Raw genomic sequence first — 23977 nt, 5'->3', positions numbered from 1 at the left:
GGGTCCTCGTAAGAAGAGGAGAAGAGACACAGAGACAGACACACAGGGGAGAAAGCACGTGACGACGAAGGAAGAGGGTGGAGTGGTAGGTCTACTAGGAAAGCCAGGATCGCGGCTGCGCCCGGAGCCAGGGGAGAGGCCTGGCACGGGTCCTCCCCTCGGGCCTCGGAGGGCACGTGCTCTGCCGACGCCTTGCTTGTGGGCTTCCGGCCTCAAGAACGGAGAGAGCCCCTTTGTGTTGTTCAGGCCGCCCAGGTCTCGGAACTTTGTTACCACAGCCCACAAACACTCATGCAGGTTCCTGCCAACCCCAGCTCTGGGTGAGTTTTGTAATTTGGGGACCCCACACAGTGTGAGATCGGCCTCCCTTTCTCTGGCTCCCCTCTCTCCTTGTTCCCTTTCCCCCGTAGATTTTTTTTTTTTTTTAAAGAGCAAAACAAACTTCCTGATGGTGGTTTTTCTTGCCTGGGCACGTCCTTGAGGATTACTGCTCTTCAACCCTTGGGACTCAAACATTTCTCCATCCGGTTGTCAGAGGAAGCCCTGACTATTATAAACGCAATACCATAACTATTTTAAAATTTTTGAAATTGCATTTTTGAACTGTGGAAATCTTCCTTGCCCGAACCCTGATTTCTCCTGGGCCTAGAATAAATTTTTCCAGACCTTGGACCTAGTTTGTGCCATTGGTTTATGAGCCACGTGGTTGGGAACTCAGCGCCCATCAACATGAGAAGGATGGAGGTGCCCGTGTCAGCAGCTGTTGCGCAGAGAAAGGCTCTTTGTCTTGACAGGACAGCGCTGCCTCCTGAGGCCCGGCCACCAGCACTGTCAGCAACCGAGGGGCTGCTTCAGGCCCACGCAGGGTGGAGGCTGAGGCAGGGGATGGGGACCCCTGCAAAGGCACGCCTCCCGTTTCTCCCCAGCTCCTGTACATGTGTGGGGGCCTGTTGGAGCGGCCTCTGATTCTCATCGAGGTGGTGCCCCGGTACTCGGTCATGCTGGACATGTTTGACGCCGAGCTGGACAACACCAAGATGTTGTACGATGCCCAGATTGCAGCCTCCGCAGACGGGAATATCCCCTCAATCCACAGAAACATGCCCCCCGTGGCTGGGCAGCTCAAGTGGAGCCTGGAGCTGCAGGAGCGGCTGGAGGCACCCATGCGGGACCTGAGGCGCATAGAGCACCCGTGAGTCAGAGCACCAGCGGGGCACGGCGGCGGGGGGGGGGGTCTTGAGGGGGGGGGTTGTGGAGGAGGGAAGGGGCTGTCCAACGCTTGACTTTCCAGACAGTGCCAGGAGGTCCGGGCCTGTCACCCTCTACCTCCAGGTTCCTTCTGAGCTCCTGTGGCCAGGACATACCTGCCAGCCCCCTCCCCTTGCTGGTCAGCCTGATGGGAATGAACAGAGACCACCAAAGGAGGCCAAGCATGGTTACTCACTCAGAGCTCGCTGTAGTGAGGCCTCGGCCACTGTCACTTGCGTTTGGCAGAGACTGGAAGGCAGGCAGAGGAGAGGGAGGGCTTCTACTGAAGGTGTGTCCCTCCTGGGGACTGGAGCAGGACAGCCTATGTGATTGCCTCGGGCAGCATATTTGGCTTTGTCCAGCTGGAAGGAGCACAAAACTTAGGGCAGCTGGCAGGTACTGATGAGGCCTGGCCGTTGGGGCCATTGCTACCCGGGCTGTTGCCTGACTTCCTGACGATTGAGGGCCTTGTCTGTTTGTAGATTCCATCTCCCAGCCTGGAAGAAGCAGAAAGCTGCCATCTGCTCCAGCACCCCAAGATCTGGCAGATGCGGTTGGGGCGCTCACTAGAGAGGCCCCAAAGGAGAAATGTGCATGGATGAGGACATGTGAGTGAGGCCTGGCGCCTCACCACACCATCTGATTCTAATTCCAGGGTCATGTCCAGCTTGGAGGCCAAGCTCATCTACCAGAAATATGACGAGATGATGGAGCTGCTGAGAAACTATCGCAAGAGGATCTACCAGCAGTGGGTGGCGAGAGTAGACCAGGATTGCCACTTCAACCTGGGGCAGCCCCTAATACTGAGGGACCCCGTCACATATCTCATCCAAGTCAACTTCAGCAAAGCGGTAGGTGTGTGTGGGAGGCGGCCATGACCGAGGCTGCCCCGCCCTGGGTGCCACTGTGGGTTGGGGGGGGGGGGGCTCAGAAGCAAGGCTCATCCCCTTCCACCAACAGCACGAATTTGTGGGAGTTGATGTTTATGTCATACTTAGCTGAAGCTTTATTCTTTAAGTATTCTTAAAAGAATGTCCAGGATACATTTAAGATCTCAGACGAGCAGCATTCTTGAAAATAGCGTCAATGAGTGCATTGTTTTAACACCAGGCTGCCTTTCATGGGCTCCCAAGAGGAAACATCAATTTGAGAATTTATTATTAAAAAAAAAAAAAAAAAGAAGTCTAGGGGCCAGCCCGGTGGCTCAGGTGGTTGGAGCGCCGTGCTCCTAACGCCATGGTCCCAGTTCGATTCCCACGTGGGCCAGTGAGCTGCGCCCTCTACAGCTAAGATTATGAGCTCTCCCTGGAGCTGGGCTGCTGTGAGCAGCTGGAGGTTGGCGTGGGCTGCTGTGGGCTGCTGAGTATTGCTGTGGGCTACTGTGTGCTGCCATGAGTGGCCGGTGGCGAGTGTGAGCAGCCGGCAGCTTTTGTGAGCTGCTGTGAGCAGCCAACTGACGACCGGCGACCAACTGCCTCAGCCCAGGGGAGAGCAAGGCTCATAACACCAGCACGGGCCAGGGAGCTGTGTCCTACACAACTAGACTGAGAAACAACAGCTTGAACGTGTGTGTGTGGGGGGGGGGAGGCAGAAGAAGAGGGGGGGAATCTTTTCAGGATCTGAACAAATGGGCCCTCTGGTGAAGGCGGGCAGGCTGCAGGAATTGACTCTGTGGGCTGTGGGGAGGGCTTTCTGGGGCTAAAAGCCAGCAATGTGGACGCGCACAGAGGATGGACGAGGACAGAGGCTGGAGCAGCCTGAGTTCCTGCTGCTGGCGTCACACCAGGAAGGCAGGGAACCCAGGTTTGACTTGTCCTCTGGAACCTTCTCTTTCGCCAAAATTCATTCTTCCTTTCATCTAACAAACTGTACTGAACACCTACTGTGTGCGTGTGCTTGGGGTAAATTAGTGACCCCGGCGGACAGACAGCGTGTCCTCCCACAGGAGCAGGGATGGTCGGCTCTCATCACAAAGGAGGCGAAGCATATCATACTCAGGAACTGAGACAGGTGTCCCAAAGAGCAGAAGGGGAGGGGGGGACCCATGGAGCTGGGGGTGGGGGGCCGGGGTGCGAAGTGAGCAAGGATGCGGTGCGGGGCCAGGGGTCAGGGGCCAGGGGTCAGGGGCCGGGAGTTAGCCAGGAGACGCCTACGGAAAGCCCTGAGGACAGCTCCCAGTGGAAGCAGAGGCCAGGAGGTGTGAGTGTGCCTGGCCTGCTCCAGGAGCCTTAACAAGGCATCAAAACAGAGATGCTGAGTAGGCAGGTGGATAGCAGAGTTTGGGGGTCAGGAGAGAATTTGGTTGCGGACGTAAACGTGGGAGTCACCCACACATAGATGATCTTAAAGCCGTGATGTTGGGTGAGATCCCCAAGGTGAGTAGATTGACAGGGACCACGCCCTATGGCTCTCCAACACGCAAACCTTAAAAACATCAAGCGACTGATAGCCATGGCCAGGAGAGTCTGGTGTGGAGCAAGGGGCAGTGTCCAGTGCTGAGCGGCATGTGAGCTGAGTGAGGTCTGTGACGTGATCAGTGGATTCTGCAAAGTTACCGGACCTCGATGGAAACGGCCCTCGGCGAGCAGTGAGGGCAGAGATCTGCTGGCAGGGACACTGTTGTTGACCTCCATGGTCATGTCCAGGTGGGAGGAGAGGGACTGGGTCCCAGGGAGGACCCAGGTGAAGCCCAGGGGGAGAATGATGATGTCCACCCATGCTGGTGAGCCAGCACTTTCTACCTCGGGACCAGCAAATGGGGTAACGACGTTTTGATCCTGCCAGTAGCCCCCCTCCCCACATGTGCCTCCCCCCAGCTTTGAAAGCCCCAGGCTGTAGGGGCCTGGGGACAGACCCTCTCTTATGTCACTAAGCGCTGTACATTGAGGCCACCCCCTGACCATGTCTTTGATCTTCATCTACCTTAGTTGGTGGCAGTTCTGAGAGAGGTCAAGTACTTGAACTTCCAGCAACAAAAAGAGATTCCAATGAGCGCCGAGCAGCTGTTCTCACAGCACGAGACCTTCCGGAAGTTTGTGGGCAACTTGGAGCTCATCGTTGGCTGGTACAACGAGGTAAGCCGGTGTTGTTGTTGTGTTTTGTGTGCCAAGTTTCAGTTTTTGTTGAAAACACACACGGGTGTTAAGATCTCCAAGTTGAGAAGAATAAGAGTACATTTCCATAGTCAAATGCAGCTCCAGCGACCCTCCATTATTCACGTAAACGGTGGCACAAAAGTGGCAACTCAAACAGCTAATGGTGGAAACCTTGTCTCCCCTGGGCTTTGGTTCACGTTACACGACTGTTTGTAGTCGTTCTACTCTCCTGAATATATTTTGCTCTGGGGAACATCAAAGTCACTGGAGATCACTTCCGTGACCCCATCAGAGTTGGGGGAGGGATTCCTGGAGTCCGCCTGGGATTACAGATTTTCAGCAGCGTACGGTAGGCAGCAGAGTGTAAGGGTGCTGCCCTCGAGACAAACGAGGTGCCTGGGGAGGGGGCAGGCCCACCCCAGCTCTAAGGCTCAGGAATTCCTTTCCTTCGGACCTGGGACCTGACAAGTCATCATAAGGAGGCTGATTAGCAGCAAGAGCTCCCGGTCATTGACCAGCCTCAGGGGACAGTCCCTTCTAGCAAGAGGGCTGTTTGTTCAGAGTACACCCTCCTGGCACGAGAACCCCTGGAAGCTGAATTAGTAATCCGAAGGGGGCCTGGAAAGTGCGGAGTCGGGGCACAGAGGGCAGCTCCAGGCACCCCCTTTCGTGCAGACCCCACCCACAGATCCCAGGAGAGACTGCCGTCTGTACCATCGGACCTTCACCCCTGCCCAAGCCGTAGCAGATTAAGCCATGTGTGGACACCGTATGAGCTCCCTGTTGCTGCCGTAATGAGTCACCGCAAACTGAGTGGCTTAAAGCAACACAAATTTATTATCTCCTAGTTCTGGAGGTCAGAAGTCCAAACTCTGTTTCCTTCCGATAAAATCACGGTGTCGCGGGGCTACTTCCTTCTGGAGGCTCCAGGGGTGGAGGGGGGTCTGTTTCCTGGCCTCCGCTTCCTGGAGGCTGCCTGTGCTCCTTAGCTTGTGGCCGCGTCACTCCATCTTCGGATCACATCACTCCAACCTCTGCTTCCATTGTCACATTGCCTCTTCCCCTTTCATCTGGCTGCCCTCTTATGAAGACCTTGTAATTACACCCGGATTATCCAGTCTACACTCCTAGGTCAAGATCAGTCAATTGATCAAGTCTGCAAATGCTCTTTTGCCAAGTAAAGTGACATATGCACACGTCCTGGGCATTAGGGTGTGGACGTCCTTGGGGAACCATTTAGCTTGCTGCATGCACCTAATCCAAAACTGGGAATCCTGCGAGTTTGGAACTGGGTCCCAGCCGCATGCACCCTGCAGTCACAGGGGATCAGAGCAACGGAGAGTGAGCAGAAGGAAGGGAGCAAGGCAGTGGCACAGATGGCCCCAGGAGGAGCCCAGATGGGATGCAGGTCCGGCCCCAGATGCATCCACGTCTATGGGGCTTCCCTCTGCAGCACCCCCTCCTGGGACTCGAGCTCGCTCAAGTGGGTTCATGTTTCTTGCAGCCCAATTGTCCCTAGCCAGAACAGCTGTCAGGGACCCAGAACATTTTTGTTTCTGTGTTTTGTGTCTCCTTCTGTCCAAGAGATGCTTCCGCGCTCACAGATTCCTGGTGTGAGGGCCCCTCGCCCAGAGCCACATGGACCAGGCCTCTGTTGCCTTCTCTGGCCTGTCTGATAGGGGCTGTGGACCCAGTCCCATCTGAATAGAATGCCCAGTTCCATGCAGGCCATGGACAGGGAGCCCGTTCCACCTCCTGTCCCTCCCTCCCCAGCCCCCTGCTGAGTTCCATCTGGGTTGGTATTGACTGGGCACAGGCATGCCTGCCCCTTCCTCCTGTGAGAGCAAGAAGCGGCAGGAGTCGTGTCGCGAACCCAGAGGATGTTTCCATTTCCCAGGACGTGCCTGCAGACGTCTCGTGTGGGGGTAGTGGCCATGTATTTGAGCAAGCCCAAGAACTCAGATGCCAAGCAAGAGAAGGTTGGAATAAAAAGATGGGGAGCGAGGCCTTGGGGAGCCTGAGGAGGTCCCCTGTGCTTGGTGGTGTGACCTTCTTCATGATGGGCTGGGAAAGCCAAAGGCCGGGTCACACCAGCACGTAGATTTGTCAAAAGTATCATGCCACCCATGACACACACACCAGAAAAATCAACCACAGATGCATTCCTTCCTCCGTTCCGAGAATTAGGGCATGGTGGTATTGTCACCTAAAATGTGTCCAATATAAACAAAATTATTTTCATCAATTTAATTTTTCAAGATAAAATTTTAATTACTTATTTGTGCTGCAAACTACGAAACAGAGTCTGCTTTAAGTGCATTTCCTTGGATTAGCTTTCTCCATAATCAGCTCTCTTCAGACTCGGAGAACTTGTGCCCATCCTCTCCCTGGAACACCTCCCAGCCGTGGTGTTTAGAGAAAATGGAAGCTTTGGAGAAACTCTAAAGTGAAAAAATCTTCTTGGGTTACTTTCAGTGCAAGAGATTTTCTGCAGGGTCGGCTGGAGGGCTCAGTTGGTTAGAGCGCGAGCTGTCAACAACAGGGTTGCTGGTTCAATTCCTAATGGGATGGTGGGCTGCGCCCCCTACAACTAAAGATTGAAAATGGCGACTGGGCTTGGAGCTGAGCTGCATCCTCCACAACTAGATTAAATGACAACTACTTGGGCCCTGGAGAAACACACTGTTCCCCAATATTCCCCAATTTAAAAGACAAAAATATTTTTTTCTACAATGATACAATCAGGAAAAAAAAAAAATCTCAACCAAATTTATTTAGAATAAAACAAAAAATTGATCTTCTGCTTCTGTGTTTCCAGGCACATGTTGTCTAACCCAGGAAGCAGGTTCATTCCGCCATGGGTGGTACTGTCACTGCCGTGGGTGGTGCTGTCAAGCTGAGAGCACTGCAGGACAAGGGTGGGAGCAGGGAAGTCAGGCTGGACTGAGCCCCGCAGGGACTCACTGTCCACGCTGCCCCCACCCTGCACCCCGCTGGGTGAACATGCTCCTGGGCCTTTAGAAGCACTTCTTGCCCTGAGCGCGGTTTCTGGTGCCAAGGGGCCCCCAGGGGACTACCCCAGCTGGACAAGACGTTCCGGAATGTGCTGGGGTTTCTCAGGGACACATGAGAATGGGGTTTTCCCCAGGTCACACTTCGGGGGACAGTGCCCTGAAGGTGTGGATTTATAACATAGGCTGTCAAAAAATAATAACCAGGTGTATTAAATGGATCTTATCAACAGGAGCTTTGTTTACTGTGGCATTTACAAGGGTGTAATAATATTTAGCTCCACCTCTGAGCCATCACTATGAGGAATAGTCCATAAATTGCCCCCCTGAGTAAGTGGGTGAGCTGAGGGAGGAGCTGGCACTGGGTCCTGAATACGGGGTGGCCCTGCGGCCTTTGTCCAGGGTCCAGTCATCAGAAACTCAGCACCCTTTTCCAGCTGGTTTAATTCTGCATGAAGGGCTCGCCCCTGAACTCTGTTGACAGCGATTTAGTTACAAACATACAAAAGAGGCGTGTGATGAGATGATCTGACTTAGGATATATTCTCAAAACCAGGGCACCAATAATTGGAAGGAGACCACTTCCCTGTGTAAGCGTTTGCTAACCGAACCCTGATAACTGGAATCATAGTTCACGTTGACTTGCTTCATATGTAACTCCGTAGATGCTTTCTTCTACTTCTGTCTGGTTCCCACTAATAATAGCTTTCGAGCTTTATTTCTCTGCCCTTACCCACCTTTTCTAAGAGTTAATCATCCAAAAACACTTGAAGGCACTGGTGGGGCGAGGCAGGGGTGGGTGGGGGATTAGGGGGGAATATTTAAAGTACCAAATGTATGTAAAGAATTATCTGGAAAGGCAAATAGCATCTAATACACAATTTTAGTTCTGTGTGCTTCCCTCACTCTGTAGAGCAGAGGTGTCCTTGAAAAGTTACATATAAATCAAACTGGGGCTGGATAGAATGATACTCTAGCGCCCAAATGGTGTGTGTTCTTTAAAGGAATCATTGATAAAAACCGTACCTATCTCCTTTTGTTCTCTTTTGTGAATTGAGGTTTTCAAGCATTAAATTAATTTCTTAGAGCAGGATAGGGCTGTGTCAAGGCTATATAGACCCTATGCTGTTTTAACTCTGCTGTGCTGACCCTGGGGAACCAAACGTCTTAGACTTGGGACCAAGGAGAGGGGCTGAGCCCAGATATGCCCATTACCTACGTCTGTTTCTCTGGTTTTCTTTGTATGATTCTAAGCCGAATTTTAAAAAAAAAGTTTTGGATGATACATTCCCTGTTTTTGAATTATCGTATTCTCTTTCTACCCCATAACGTAGGTAATTAAAAGTTAAGTACATACATAAATCTTGGCAATAAGAATAATTTTGAAAGCTGAAATCATCCGAAACTTGATTTGCCTGTACTTCCCAGTCAAATAGCATAAATTATAGTGGGTTTGGTTGGTGCCGAACAACAAAAGTCCTTACGTTGAGACAATTTTAAATCTGGGTGGATTTGAAACAACCAGTGGCCCTGAAACTGTCACCTTTGTTGTGCAGATAAAGACGACCATGACGAATGAAGAGTTTCCACTAATACAGTCAGAATTGGAAGCAATCGACGTCAAATTACTGGGCGCTGAAACGACATTGTTCTGGAATGGCAAAGGTAGCAAGGCCACGTTTGTGTCACCTTGGGTTAAAATTGGGTGGATGGAGGGGTGGGGGTGTCCAGCATGTTCAGTGTTTGTCCTAAGACACGCCGAGTGGCCGCTTCTGCCTTCTGGTGGGTGGGTCTGCTTTGACTGCTGCGGTGTCGTTTGTAAAGGTAAAGGTTACCTCCGCCTGCTCACCAGGTTCCCAGGCAGCCTATTTGTGCCACTTACAAGTAGAATCTTGCAAAGACTCCTTGGGAACCACCAAGGATCTCCGAGTTTGCAAACTGGGCTTGTGTAGGCTGGGGCTTGTGGTGGTTTCCCACGTGGGTGGGCACAGCAGCGGGCACAGCCAACACCCGTCACCGTCGGCTCAGGGCAGGTGTCGGAGAAACAGAAAGAAGTGTGCCCACGAGCCCCCTTCCTTCACCCCACCATGGGACCCTAGAAGTACCCTCCCGACTCCCCCATCACCAGGACCCACTCTGGGTGGGCTCTACTGCCCTGCCCCCTCCCCCCAAGACCTTTCGACATGCCTTTTGCCCTCTTTTCTGCCCCCCCTGGGGCCTCCTGCCTCCACTGTCCCAACGAGGAGGCGGGACTATTCACACCTGAACTGGGGTCCACCAGGTCTTTTCTGGGCAAAGAAGCCACGTGCTTCTTTTCTCTCACTTCTGCCCAAGAATACGTCTCCTTCCAGCTGCTCTGACCCAGGCCGCTGAGAGCGCTGTAAAGGAGCCAAAGTCTCCAGAATTCTGTTCTGGTCAGTGGACTGCCTGGAGTGCTGGTGGCATTTCTGATCCGCCTGTGTGGGGACAGGGTGATCCTGCTGCCAGAGGCCCCCCGTGCTCACCCCTCAGCGCTGCTTGTCAGGGAACCCTCAGTGCCTTCTGCTTCACTGTCCAGGGGACCAGACGGATTTTCCAAGCACCGTCTCCTGTAGCGAGTGTTTAGCCAGCCCAAGGGACGTTTTCTTTTAGCTGAATCATCCCTTTTGAAAGATTCCTTCCTGCTTCTCTTGTAGGTGTGTTTGAATATATTCAGGAGATGCGAGAAATTCTCTATAACTTGCAGAACAGGATACAGAAAGCCAAGCAAAACATAGAGGGCATCTGCCAGGCCATGAAGGTGAGCCCACTGCGGCTGACACACAGGGGAGGACGGGCGCCAAGACACTTGCTCAGGAAAGTGCCAAAGGGGCGGGAACCTGCTGTCTGTGGGTCCGGACTGGACGCCCATGTTGGCCCCTGGTCCCTCTGCGGACCCAGTTCTCTGCTGTCCTGTGGGGTTCAGCACGTGGGTGTGTGGGGTCCCCTCTGTGCCAGGCCAGTGCCAGGAACAAGGGGCGGAAAGGTGCATGGAGACAGGCCTGCCTAGAAAGCGCTCACCGCTCAATACAGGCGCAGCACAGCCCTTCACTCAAGCCCAGTCCAGAAACGGAGGAAACCCTCCACTGGCTTCCCCAAGGGTCTGTCACCAACACCCTGATTTGCAAAAGCATCTGCAGTGATTTTTCCAAAAGGAAGTTTTTAAAATCCCTCCCCCATCAATTTGTTATGTCCACTATGGAATTCCAACTTATTTGCAAACAACATGTTTCAGCTCTACTTCTCTACCAATATATCAACATTAACTAATCGCGATTCCTCACCACACTGATCACGGTCTGCCACCCCACTAGGATGGGACTGCGATCTTGCTGATTTCCACCACTGCCTTCTCCATCCCAACAAGCTCCCGAGATGAAATACGTTAGGATTTCTGAGCCAGGCCATCGTTACATTTTTTCATGAGAACACATCTCTTCTATTTCAAGACGCCTCTGGTTTTTCCCAGCGTGAGACTGCTCCATTGTGGTCCTCATTCATTTCCTCACCATCCACTTGGATGTACTCAAAATTATAGACAAAGGTCATTGCTCACCACTATTTTTTTTCCTGATGCAATTTTCATCTGAATGGACCATTTCCTCAGAAAGGGTACATTGGTGGCAGACTTTCTAAGTCCTCGCTTCCAAAAATACCTTTCTTTTCACCTCACCTACAGCTATCCTGTCCAGGTGAAGAAATTTTTGATCTGGTTCTTTTCTTTCAACTAGAAATGTCCCTGAATTGTTGTGCCACAGATGGCGGGGCTTAAGCAACAGGGCTTTATTTTAATCACAGTTCTTGTGGCTAGAAGTCCAAGATCAAGGTGCCGTCAGGGTTAGCTCCTCCTGAGACCTCTCTCCTTGGCATGTAGACGGCTGTCTTCTCACTGTGTCCTCACATGTTGGTTCCTCTGTGTGTCTCTGTGTCGTAAACTCTTCTAAGGACGCCAGTCGGATGCCCACCCTCATGACCTCGTTTTAATGAATCACCTCTTTAAATACCCACACTCCAAACACAGTCACATCCTGAGGTGCTGGGGGTCAGGACTTCAACACGTAAATTGGGGGGACACAGCTCAGCCCATGGAAGTCCCTGCCTTGTAGCTTCAATGTTGAGAAGGCTGAGGATGGCCCAACTTTTCTTTATATGCACCTGTTCTAGCTAAGGATACGTCAAGTTCTTCATTATCTTCAGGGTTGAGAAACGTCAGCAGAGTGTGTCCAAACGCGTGTCTTCTTTTGTTCATGTTCCCCGGACTTCATTGGGTGCTTTCAGTCTGACACCGGCAGCATTTCTTCAGCTCCTAGCACCTTGTTTAGCCAGTTCATGACTCACATGTATCCTTTTCTGGAACTCAGCATCTCCACCTTCTTCTCCGGGTCTGGCCACCTTGTCTCTTGTCCCACGGGTTCCACGTCTCTGATGAGGTTATTAGGTTTAGGGGTATGTTCTGACGTGGCTCTCCATCACGTCAGAACAGCAAAGATGTTCTGGAGACTGGAAGTCCACGGTCAAGGTGCCAGCAGACTTGGTTTATAGTGAGAGATCTCTTCCTGGCTTGTAGAGGGTCACCTTTTCACTGTATCCTCACAGGGCGGGGAGAGAAAGGGGTGGGAGAGAGAGTGTGTGTGTTCTAGTCTTTCTTCCTTTCCTTATAAGGATGCTGATCTCATCATGGGGTCCCAAAGTCCCCACCTCCCAAAGTCCCCACCTCCAAACACCATCACATTGGAGGTTGGGGTTTCAACATGAGTCTTGGAAGCTCACAGACATTTTATCCACACAGTGGGGACCACACTAAATCCCAGTTACAGGGAGAACAATCCCTGGGCCAGTCACAAGTGAGAAGCACACCGACCTCATGACCTCACGGCTCTGCCCCAGCCACTTCCTCTTGATAGCCGTTCAGAAGCTACAACTACAATGTGATGAGGCTGAAAGTCAAGGGTGATGGATGGAGGGGCCAGCATGCTCAGTATTTAGGTGCGGAAGTAGTGTCGGGAAGAACCCTGGCTCTCCCAAGTGCATGCCTTCCCACACAGGACTCCATCTAAAAATCGACAACTAAGACAAGAGAGTGGGTAGCATCTGACTGCCTGGCTTAATGAGAAAACCACGTTCTTGGGAAAGAAACCGTTCACGTCAGCCCATCAGACCTGAAAGAACTCATTCAGAAAAGGTCCATGTAAATATCAAACCCTGAGCAGAGGAGGGAGGCCGGTGAGCTAAGGCGTCATCATTCACAGGGGCATCACAGAGTTGGTCTCGAGGTGGCAAAACCCAACATAAGGAGCCTCACAAGTTATCCAGAAGAAGGCAGGCGTTGCCCTTCAAGGCGCTGATGGGTTTGGAGTAAAATCATCTAAGGCTGTTTGGTCGACATCCTGGGCGGCCCCTCGGCCTCTCAGAGGCGAGCAAGGGACGAGGACAATTCACTCACTGCCAAAAGCGTGTGGTGAAGGGGGGAGACCAAAGCGGTTTCTCCAGATGCTTTTCTCAGGCTCCCGTTTTCCTTTCAGGATTGGTCGGCCAACCCATTGTTCGAAAGAAAGGACAAGAAAGAGGCCCTGTTAGACTTGGACGGAAGGCTGGTCACCCTCAACAGACGTTACACCGCAGTCAAGGATGCCGGCCTGAGGATCCACGCCATGGTGGCGGTGAGGAACCGCCCGGAGCGCCTGCTGGCTTTCAGTGGCGGGAAGGGAAGAGGGAGGGCTGGCGACTCCTTCCAATCGACATCAGTGGTCGCAGACTCGACACTCTTTAATCTCAGAGTCCTATTAAAATAGCAGACCACCCTCAACGTGCCCTTTGGGGCTGGACTCCTCTGTTCAAAGGGCATCACCACCCCTACACTGCACAAAATAGGTGTAGACAAGGGACATCTTCCTGCAAGGTCCACAAAGCTTGTTGCTGGGATGAGCTGGTGGGAGCCAGCACCACGTGGGTCTGCTGTCCTCTGTGCTTTCCCACCCATGAGCGTGAGGAAGAAGCAGCATGTGGAGAGTGAGGGTACCAAACGCGAGTGCACAGTGTGTCAGTGCCAGTACATTTAAATTGGGGTAATCTGCTGTCTATAGGCTGCTGTGAGGCCCGGAGGGCAGGGGACTCCTTTCGGCCAAGAGTCTTGACGGCCCGTGACCTGTGTCCCCGCTGGCACGTAACCCAGTATTCCTGGGAGCTCTGCCTGGATTCCCGACAGCGTGGGGTTCTCATGCCTTCCTCACTGGGCTGCCGTTTTATCCAGCTTGTGTTTTGTTTCTGAGGCGAATGTCAGAGGTGGAGCTCTGTGTTGGCCTGAAAAAAAGACAATTCTCCCTTGAGGTCCAGATATTTTTGGGCAGTGTTTGTGTGCCCCAGTGCATGGTGCAAATCGTTGGCATGAGTTGAAAGCAGGCCACCACCCCCAGACAGACCAGCAGGCCCCACTGGGAGGAGGGTCTAGAGTGGGTTGTTCTCATAGTCACGCCATTGCTTGGAGGGTCGTTATTCCGCTGGAGTGACTTCTCTGGACCCGCACATATTTTGTCTCATTTCCAGATCCTCTTCCTACCCCCTTTGCCATGGTGCCTGAAGGTCCCGTGAAATTCAAATGTTAAACTGCAAAAATGTTACTTGGAAGAGTTAACCAATGAGCCTGTTAATGCGTTCAGACATGTCGAAAACAGAGCACAGGAGAGATAAATTTGGCCTAGAGTTAGGAAAAGGTCCACAGCACAAGAACACAGCAAGACGGTGGGCAAGGAGGCGGGGCAGCAGGACGGAAACCTAGTGAGGCAGAGGCCCGCGAGCCAGAGGCGAGGCTCTGTTGTCACATGCATTTGCCAGAGGCCTCTCCTCCCATGATGGTCATTTGAACCATTGCTGATTACCCTACACTGAAGTTATTTAAGCCTGTGTATTCTCTTCCTTATTAGACTATTACTGACGGGACAGATCGGGTCGTATTCATCTTTGTATTCCCCTGTAGCGCTCAGTGTCTTACAGAGTCATCCACGCATCCATCCATCCATCCATCCATCCATCCATCCATCCATCCATCCACCTGCCCACCCATCCGCCCACCCACCCACCAGCTCCTGCTCTGTCCAGGCACACTGCTGAGTGCTGCAGATACAATGATGGAAAGGCCCGTTCATCCTGTCTCATGAAGCTGGGCACCAAGGGGAGGTACAAACCAAAGACAGACAAATAAAGTAATTCAGAGTTGTCACCTATGCTGTGACACAAATAATGGATTGCTAGAGGGAATACAGGTTGGGGGGGGGCAGGGACATGAACCAAACCTGAGATAAATGGGGGGTAGTCAAGGAGGGCCTTTGTGAGGAGGTGACATATGAGCTGAAACCGAAATGATTAGAAGAAGCCAGACCGGCAAGACTGGGAGGGAGCAGCCTGTGCACAGACTGTGATGCAGGAAAGAGCCTGCATATTCAAGGAGCAAAACGCAGACCTGTGTGTCTGGTGTATGTGGCCAAGGAGAAGGGCAGCCCAGAGAGTCACCGCATGAGTTGATTAAAGAGGGACTGAGTGAGCCAGTGAAAGGTCAGACAGCTAGCTGTGTGGTTCTGTTTGCAGGAAAACGCAGAGCTGTTCAGAGCGGACACCACGAGCCAGTCCTGGAGGGATTACGTCGGCTACATTGACTACCTGGTCTTAGACGAGTTTGACAATTTCGTTCGAAAATCTCTAAATTACCTCATGGACAACATGGTTATGGATGTAAGTTATAAGTATAAGCTCCATTATGTGTGTATATGTACATATGTGTATGTATTATAAATATGAACTAGACTTACACTGGAATCTACAGTGTGCAGTTTCCCGATGAAAGAATAGGCGATTATATTACAAATAAACAGGGTTAAAATCTGCCAGGGTGAACTTGTCCCAGGTTTAAAACGGAAAGTCCTGTACCCTGGACGCCCCTCAGCCCCAGGCACTGAGGACGTCTGGTCCCCTTAAACCGGCCATACCGGAAATGGGCTGTACAACACCCAAACAGATCGAGAGCGTTGTCCGACCTTGCTGCCAGGTGAGGGAGAGCAGGTACCACGGCCCCCTCCTCATGCTGATTGGGAGGGTGGGGGTGCAAAACCAGCCACTCATCTGCTCCACCCTCTGTTGGCTCCAGTAAAGGGGACGCTCTCGTTAACTTCATCCCAGCACATTCTCCGACGTTTCCATGAGGATGAGCCGCCCGACCCATGCCCTTTTCATTGCAATGGTGCCCCGACTCTTTGGAATACTGCCAGTAGGACACGCTCAAAGACCCCCAGCCCACAAAGCCCACCCACGGGAAAGGATGAGCCACGCGGTGCCCTGTACAAGCCACAGAGGGTGGATGATTCGTGTGTGAGCCCAGCACTATGTCTCCAAGGCCGGCTGTGACCAACCACAACCCCAAAATTCCGTTGGTGAAAGACATCATCACCATCACCAGGTGGTGGTTCACCAGGCAGCCCATAAGGCTGCAAAGCATCGGTGATGAAGTAACTCGTTCTAAGTCAGAATGTGTCGTTACAAAGCGAGGAGAGTCACAGTGGAAAGCGTGATGATGCTCTGAGAACAAAGCGTCTCCAAAACACCCCAGGGAGTCCCTGTGTTTGCCAGTGACAGGAGCGGATCCCTGAGACAGAGGCTTTAGAAAGGTCTGGTCATCTGCGTCCGTGACAACTGACCTTCCGTATCACTTCCAGCTCGCTCAGACACCAGCAAACACCCTCCCGTGGCCATGGAGAAAACGAGTGGACTCGGGTCAGCCACCCCAGGGCCAGTGTGGGGCTATGTTTGGAGGAAGATGAGTGTCTCTGGAGCAGAGCTCGGGGCCGCCTGTGGGCCGGACCCCACCCTCTGAGAACCACTGGTGTGTTGGGTTAACCTCCATCCCATCACCGTACAACGAGGCCTGCACCCTCAGCCTTACAGGCTCACGAGGGGCATCCAGGAACAGACAGGTTATGTGCTTTTTAACCAGGAACCTCCGATGGACATTCGGGCTTGTCCTTTTGGGAGCACAGCAGAGGTTGTCCTGCCTGGCGGTGATGCCACCACATACAGTGGGCTTGGCTGCCAGCTCTTAGAAGCGAGCCAGCACCACTCCACACTCTTTATATGGTATTGGTTCATTGAGTCCTCACAAGAACCCATGGACGGGGACAATTATTGTCTCTGTTTTATAAAATGATTTTATATAGTATTTGAGGTCAAGTGTCTTACTCCAGGTGATACCGCTAGGAAGTAGCAGATTCAGGCGTTGAAGCGAGGTAGCTGGTCTCTGGTCTCCACTTACCGTCACTGCCCTGGGCTACGCCCACCTGCTTCTGGCCCTATGGCTGTGTGCGTGGTTTCATCCCACTTGCTCCAGGGGCCACCAGTGTTCCCAGCCAGCAGGAGTGAGGCCTCCACGCAGGATGGTGCCTGGTGGGAACATCTGGCATTGAGAACGGCTCAGCCGAGGGCGAGGCTGACTCCTGGGCGGGCCTGTTTTCAGGAGACCGTCGCACCGCTGTTTGAGGTCCACATGGAGTTGGATGAGGATGGGCTGGTCTTCAGTCCGTCCATGGAGATCGGCACGGACCACAGCTTCCTGGCGCTCGTCGAGAGCCTCATCAACGACATCTACAACGTGGCCAAGCTCATCCCCCGCCTGGACAAGAGCAGGCTGAACTACAAGGTCAGTCGGGCTTCATTCAGCCCCGCCTGCTCCCCACCTGGGCACCCAGAGCTTTCCTGGTTCGGAGTGGCCTTCCTCACTCAGCAGTGCCTGGTTATTTACATTAAGTGATGCTGGTTCTGAATAGATGCCCAGAGCATCTATTCCAGCAGGCTCCCAGGATACAGACCACTGGCTTTCATCACTGGACGCCTGGCCACCCCCAACCAGACGCCCAGGTGGCCCTTCCCCTTCCCGGTGTTTCAGTCCCTCTGACACCAGACGCGGGCTGGGAGTCTCCCTGCACTCAGGCATTTTGACACATGTGCCTCCCACTGTCTCTTGCATCCATCTACTTACTCGAATGCATCAAACGCAGCCCACTAAGTAAAATGCAGCCAGATCACATTCCCAGGATGCAGATGACATAGGAAATTCGGCTCTCCCTGCAGGGAGATCTGAGGAGGTGTGTCTGTCAGAGCATAGTTTGTTCAATGGTAAAACAAATACTGGAAAAGACCTCAATCTCCACCACACAGGAGTCGTTCAATAGATTCTGGCCCATCCGTTCAGAGGCATCTAGACAAGACACAAAAAATGGGCCGGGGGTGGGAAGATGCTCGAGACATGTTATTAAGTGTTTGCCAAGTTGTGGAACAATGTTTAGAATATGAGTTCATTCTAAACAAACACTCCAAACTGTTAAGAGTGCTTACTTCTGGGAAACAGGAAAGGGGTAAGGATGAAGGGAAGACAGGGGACTTTTTATTTCATATATTTCTGCATTGTTCGAAACTTGATAATGGGCGCAGGTTAGTTATAATAACAAATATTGATAACAAAACGCTCTGGACTATAAGGGAGAGAGATGTGTGCGTGTGTGTGTGTGTGTGTGTGTGAGGTGAGGACACAAGAGAGACTACCTGGCAAGGTCAAGGGCAGCTTCCCAGAGGAGCTGACCTGGGAGCCAAGTCTTAAAGGTGAGAAGGAATTTCCAGGAAGAGAAAATGGCTTAAGGATTTCTGGGCCACAGAAAGGTGTCTGGCCCAAGTGCATGCAGCCAGCTGCTCCACAGTTCAGAACAGAGTCTGCCACTAGGGAGCTGACATTCATACGAATGTGGGACCCAGCGATGGGCTTTTGGGAGCCAGGCTTGTCATGTGCTCTGGGAGCTGCCGGGATGCGTGTCTCCTGCACTGGGCTCCTGCAGCCATCCTGGGCCGTGGGGGCTTCACCTGTTGATGCAGCCGACCAGGGGAAGGACAGAGCAAAGTGGGGTGAGGCTCCTGGGGACGAAGCCGTACCCCAGTCTGCGGGCCCCCGGTCTCACTTGTACCCACGAGGTTGTAATCTGTGGAGTTGGCTGAGTGGCGTGGAGGACTCTATGTCATTGAAAGAAACAGTCAATGTTACTCACAGTTGTCCTAGAACCGAGAGGCACGGCAGCCACGCAGGAGCCTAGGGAAGCCGCGAGTGGGCAGGAGGCAGAAGCAGGAGTGAGGGGGGCCCAGGCCAGGGGCATTACGGGGTTTCTGCAGGAAAGGCCAAGCGGGGCAGGGAGCAGCTCAGGGCCAGCCGGTCTGCATGATGTCGCGGCTCTGGGCTCCAAGAGTGTCCCCAGTTATCTGGTTTCTGGTGCACTTGGGTTTGTCGATTTGTATATGAAGGCTGTGCTCCCCTCCCAGCCCTTGCTCTCTTAGGATTGGCTAGCCCTGGGACAGGAAGTTTCTCCCCAGCAACCAAGATTTTTTAAGATACAGAAAATAAAAAACATCATTAATACACCCCCCAACCTTGTGATTCTCCAGTTCCGTGAGCCAATAGTTGTCTTTTGCTTATAAGAGTCTGGTTTGGGTTTTGACATTTGACACCAAAAGGTCCTGTCCGGCATGGGCCTCCATGCTCCCTGCTCCAGCCGTGGTAGACTTCCTTCATCTCCTAAACTTCTGCTTCCTCCCTGCCCAGGGCCTTTGCATGTGCTTTGCTGCTTCTCCTCTCTTTGCCTACCTGTCCGGCAGCTCCCGGGAGCATCCCCCCACCTCTTCCCCGTTACACCTTAAAGCAAGGGCCGGAGTCATGATGTCTCATTTCTGTGATTCTTTGATGAACATGTGACCTCACCTCTGGACCACACCCCCTGTGTGAGCCCGGTCTACATCCCCAGGGCCCATGCCCTCGCCTGGCACACAGCAGGGGCTAAGGAACAAACGAATGAATGAACGAATGAGTGAATGAATGAATGAATGAATGAATGAATGAATGAATCGACGCTCCAGCCGTCCTGGGGTCCCCAGACAGAAGTCACAGTCAGCGTGTCTTGTAGAGGAAGAACATTGCAAATCGTCAAATGTCCCTCTTTCTGGTCTCGAGGGGTCAGGGTCATTTCCACAGACAGAGAGCCGCGCTCTGGGGCGGGGAGGTCAAATCTAAGTTGTGACCACAGGCAAGATGCTCCCTGTTGCTTCTCTCCTGACTCTTCCAGTCAGACCTGGAGGACATGGGGGATCTCATAGACATGCGGGAGGAGATCTCCAACCTGGTGGTGAACGCCATGAAGGAGGCCGAGGAGTACCAGGACTCCTTTGAGCGGTACTCCTACCTCTGGACGGACAGCCTCCCCGAGTGCATGAAGAACTTCCTGCTCTACGGCCGCGCCGTCACCCAGGACGACTTGGACATCCGGGCCGAGGACTTGGTCCCCAAGTCGCCACCCACCCTCACTCAGTTCCAGCAGCAGGTGTGTGGGGGGGGCCTCACCCCAGCGCTCTCACTCCAAACCCCCCGTGGAGGGTCACGGGCCTCCATCAGGAACCTGGGTGGATGGTTTTACAATGTAGGTTTTACTTGTGCTCTGGTCTGGTGAAGCCGGCAGATCAGGAGACAGCTGCCATTGAAAAGAGGGTTTGTGACTCACAGCTCCCAAGAGGAGGGGTCCACATGGGAACAGCAGCGTCCGTCCGTCTGGAGGCAGAGGGCGTGCGGGAGAGCATGAGTGAAAGCCTGTGTGGTGGTTTTCAGGGAAGGAGGGAACGGCCAAGGCAGGATGAGCAGGCTTAGGATTGGCTAGTGGGAACCTGTCAGTGGGCTTCGGGGTGTGGTGGCTGCCCCAGGGGGTCTGGCACCTGGTTCTGGGGTGATTAGGACAGGGGAATACTGGCCTGAGCGTGACAGCCCCGCAGAGGAGGTGGGCGTGTGTGGGCTCTGGGTGGCGGGTTTGCCTATGAAAGACGGCCTTCCTGGGGAGTTGTCAGCTATCTGTAAGAACTAGCCAGTCCTGGGAGGGGTGACCCTCCAGGGTCAGCGAGGCCCCAGATGCCAGAGCATGGAGAATATAGAAAATAAGAAAACATGGTTAACACACGGACGTCCACCTTTGTTCCACACACGGTGAAAGAGAGCCTCATGGTGAGTGGAAGTGACCCACCCACAGGGGGGATGCACAGCTGGGCACATTTCGCTGCACAAGGTGGGGACGGCTGCTGGTGCTCGAGAGCCCTGAGAATGTAAAGCAGCCTGAAGAGGGCTGAGTGCCCAGCGTCACCTCCTGCAGCTTTGCTCTGTTCCTCAGAAGCCCTGCAGCCTTGTCCAATGGTGCCCCTTCTCACAGACTGTCCTGAGCTGGGCTCCACGGAGCCCCGGGGAGCAGGGAGGAGGAAAGTGTGCAGTCAGGGCCTCCACGCACCCACGTGCTGCTCCTGTGCCCACGGCAGCCCGGAGGGTGAGTGGGGGCTGTGTTTTCCAGATCGACTCCTATGAAAGGCTGTACGAAGAAGTGTCCAAGTGCGAAAACACCAAGGTGTTCAGTGGCTGGCTGCAGTGTGACTGCCGCCCCTTCAAGCAAGCCCTGCTCAACACCATCAAGCGCTGGAGTTTCATGTTCAAGCGTCACCTGAGCAACCACGTCCTCAGTAGGTGGGCGCCAGTCCCCACTGTACCCAGAGGAGGACCACACCCTGGGAGAGCCCCAGAAATAGCAAGGGCCACCTGCCAGGGGCCTCCCCAGAAGTGCGTGGTGTCGGTGGCACACCAGCTCCATGGAGGCATGGGGGTGGGGGGGTCAGGCTTAGAGGCCAGCAGCCCCACCGAGGTGGCACCGAGCGGAAGGGGTCAGCTGGCTACGAAGGAATGCCCCGTTCTCCGTCGATGGCGCCTCATTCAGCACTCACAGCGTCTGGGCCCCAGATGCTGAGGGGACCTGGAGGAGCCTAGAGCCTGGCAGGGAGGCCTGCCACGTGACGAATGCACCGGTGACCATGCGCGTACAGGCGGTAATAGGTGCCGGCAGAGGGTGTAATCGAGCTGAATGCCACCTGGGACACCAGCAAAGGCCTCTCAGAGATGCCAGCCAGCTTGAGGGGAGCTGCCGAGGCATGGGGTGACGTGCTGGCAAGGACAGGGCAGGTGTCCTGAGATGGACGTGAGCTCTCCCTCCCTCGGGGGCTGCCCTCCCCACGGCCCTCCTCGGATGGGCGCAGCCCTCACCCGTGGAGATGGCGCCTGTCACAGGCAGTTCTCTTGTCCCTTAGCCTCAGTGACCTAGAAGCCTTCATGAAAGTCGCCAGGATGGGCTTAACGAAGCCCCTCAAGGAAGGTGATTATGACGGTCTCGTGGAGGTGATGGGGCATCTGATGAAGGTCAAGGAAAGGCAGGTGGCGACCGACACCATGTTTCAGCCCCTGAAGCAAACCATTGAGCTGCTCAAGACCTATGGGGAGGAGATGCCCGAGGAGACACACGTGAAGCTGCAGGTAGATGGCGGCCAGGACAAAATTGCCTAGGAGTACACACGCACATGCATACACATGCATACATATGTACACACATACATCACGCATGTGCACGCACACACGCGCACACGTGCATAAATAATTCAGGTCACCTGGTTAACAGAAACGCGCTGATGGTGGTCCCCGGATTTGGCCATTGAACCACAGCCATTTAGACGCCACCCCCGAGGCGGCTGAGGAAGCACAGGACTCTATTTTTGCAGCTCCCCGTGGGTCTGTAATTATTTCACAATAGAAAGTGTTTGAAAGAACTGGAGAAGGAACGGTCCTTGGCCTCTGTCTGCCGTAGGAGCTGCCGGAGCAATGGACGAACACCAAGAAGTTGGCCATCCAGGTGAAACAGAACGTGGCACCTCTCCAGGCCAATGAGGTCAACATCCTGAGGCGGAAGTGCCAGCAGTTCGAGGTACCGCAGCCCCTAGGGTGGGGCCGTGGGGGAGGCCTGCAGCGTGGAAGGACAGGCAAGGACACGTCCCCCATGGTGTTCCCACAGCTCAAGCAGCACGAGTTCAGGGAGAGGTTCAGGCAAGAAGCCCCGTTCACCTTCAGAGACCCCGACCCCTACAAGTCCCTGAATAAGGTATTTTTGCTCAAGGATGAGGGGTAGTGACTGGGAACCCTGCTGCTTTCTTGTCTTTTGTCAAGCTGTCATTCTTGAGAGTCCAGACCATGACCCCAATGGGACTGGCCTCCGCTGCAGGCCCACAGCTCACACCCATCTGAATATCCTGCAAAGCCACCCTCCCCTCAGCCCGCCCACCTCCTAGGTCCCCAACCCCATTCACATTCAGCAGCTTCCTGCCCCCAGACTGAACGCTCACCCATCATCCCTGACGCCTTCCTGGCCCTGGCCCTCACGTGCTGCGGTGGCCACACCTCACCCTTGCCCACCTCCCGTCCCACTGGACGCGGCACCACTCCAGCTCAGGCCCCAGGGACTCCCTCAGGGCCCGGTGGGGAGCCGCCTGGAGCACAGTGAGCACCGCCAACACCTCTTGGCACCCAGTACAGTGCTCAGTAGCCACTGTGACCGGGCCCAGCCCACACCTCTCTCAGCCCACAGTCCCAAGGCGTGAGCACCAGGAACCCCACCGTGTCCTCCAGGGTCACCCCACACGTCCTCTCCCCCAAGCCTCTGCTCTTCTGCTTGCTCAGTTTCAAAGTCCACCATTCCTGAATGTTAAGACCCTCCCCTTTGTTCATGGCCATTTTCTGATGTCCCCAAGCCACAATGTGGATGTGCCCATTTTCTCCTTTGGCCCCCAGAGCCCTTATCAGCAGGGCCCCAGGCTGGATTCTTTGAAGAGCTCCAGGTGAGCTCCAGGTAGAGGCTGCACACACTCAGCCCACCTGTGCATCTGTGCAAACACACGTACACGTACTCGGCGCCAAAGCGTTCAGAGCGGTCCACACTTAGTCGTGTGGTTTGGGGTGCCTCTCTTTTTTTCTTCTTGGCTTATCTACATTTTTCTACTATTCAAAGCAATTGAGCGCTGCTTATGTAATTTTTAATAAGATAAAATGCACGTAACATGAAAATGGGGAGGATCCTGGGGAATGAGGAAATCGCAACAGGAAATTTGGCATTCCTATAACGTCCATGAAAAGTCAGTCCTCAGACCTGAACTCGCAAAGATAAACCACCTTCCCGTCAGATGGGCAGCCAGGGGGCATTGGAAGGCGGGAAGGGGAGGGTGCTGGCGTCACTGTGTGTACGCCAGGTGGGAGTAGAGGGTGCTGATGGCTCTGAGGACACAGCAGACAGACAGCCCTGTTTACCACCTTCCTCGCCGCCCCCAGCAACAAAGGAGCCTCGTGGCCATGGAGAGCGCCATGGAGGCCCTGTGCCAGTCCGGGAGCCTGTTCGAGGTCCCAGTCCCCGATTACAAGCAGCTCAAAGCGTGTCGCAAAGAGGTCTGCCTGCTGAAGGAGCTCTGGGACATGATCGTCATGGTGAGAGGGGACCACAGGCTCCCCGGTGCGGGCGGGGGACCTCAGCACCACAAGGAAACGCGCCTGCCCGGTCGTGTCCTTTGGGTGTGAAAATGCAACAGCTTTCCTGGTCTTTGATGGAGGCGCCTAAAGGGACCCCAGGATAGGTCACTCCACGAAAACATCTCTGTTGGTCTTTTTCTCGGTACATGGACGCTCACACTCTG

The 23977-nt window shown here is 53.8% G+C and overlaps 1 protein-coding gene across 1 annotated transcript in view; it reads left to right on the top strand.

Moving 5' to 3' along the window:
- The window catches only part of DNAH17 (dynein axonemal heavy chain 17), a 99778-nt gene that overhangs the window by 12111 nt on the left and 63690 nt on the right, over window positions 1–23977 (top strand). Inside the window, exons 11-24 of the mRNA XM_088802429.1 lie at window positions 927–1192; window positions 1904–2099; window positions 4176–4322; window positions 8911–9019; window positions 10030–10133; window positions 12895–13032; window positions 14954–15097; window positions 16869–17051; window positions 19513–19767; window positions 20773–20942; window positions 21557–21779; window positions 22108–22224; window positions 22312–22398; window positions 23619–23771. Of these exons, the coding sequence (XP_088658555.1) occupies window positions 927–1192; window positions 1904–2099; window positions 4176–4322; window positions 8911–9019; window positions 10030–10133; window positions 12895–13032; window positions 14954–15097; window positions 16869–17051; window positions 19513–19767; window positions 20773–20942; window positions 21557–21779; window positions 22108–22224; window positions 22312–22398; window positions 23619–23771 (2292 nt within the window). The remainder of the gene's footprint in view (window positions 1–926; window positions 1193–1903; window positions 2100–4175; window positions 4323–8910; window positions 9020–10029; window positions 10134–12894; window positions 13033–14953; window positions 15098–16868; window positions 17052–19512; window positions 19768–20772; window positions 20943–21556; window positions 21780–22107; window positions 22225–22311; window positions 22399–23618; window positions 23772–23977) is intronic.

Source organism: Rhinolophus sinicus, chromosome 12 (assembly GCF_057876585.1).
Source record: "Rhinolophus sinicus isolate RSI-liver-muscle chromosome 12, RSI-T2T, whole genome shotgun sequence".
Lineage (NCBI taxonomy): Eukaryota > Metazoa > Chordata > Mammalia > Chiroptera > Rhinolophidae > Rhinolophus > Rhinolophus sinicus.
This window is presented reverse-complemented; position numbering and strand designations above follow the sequence as displayed.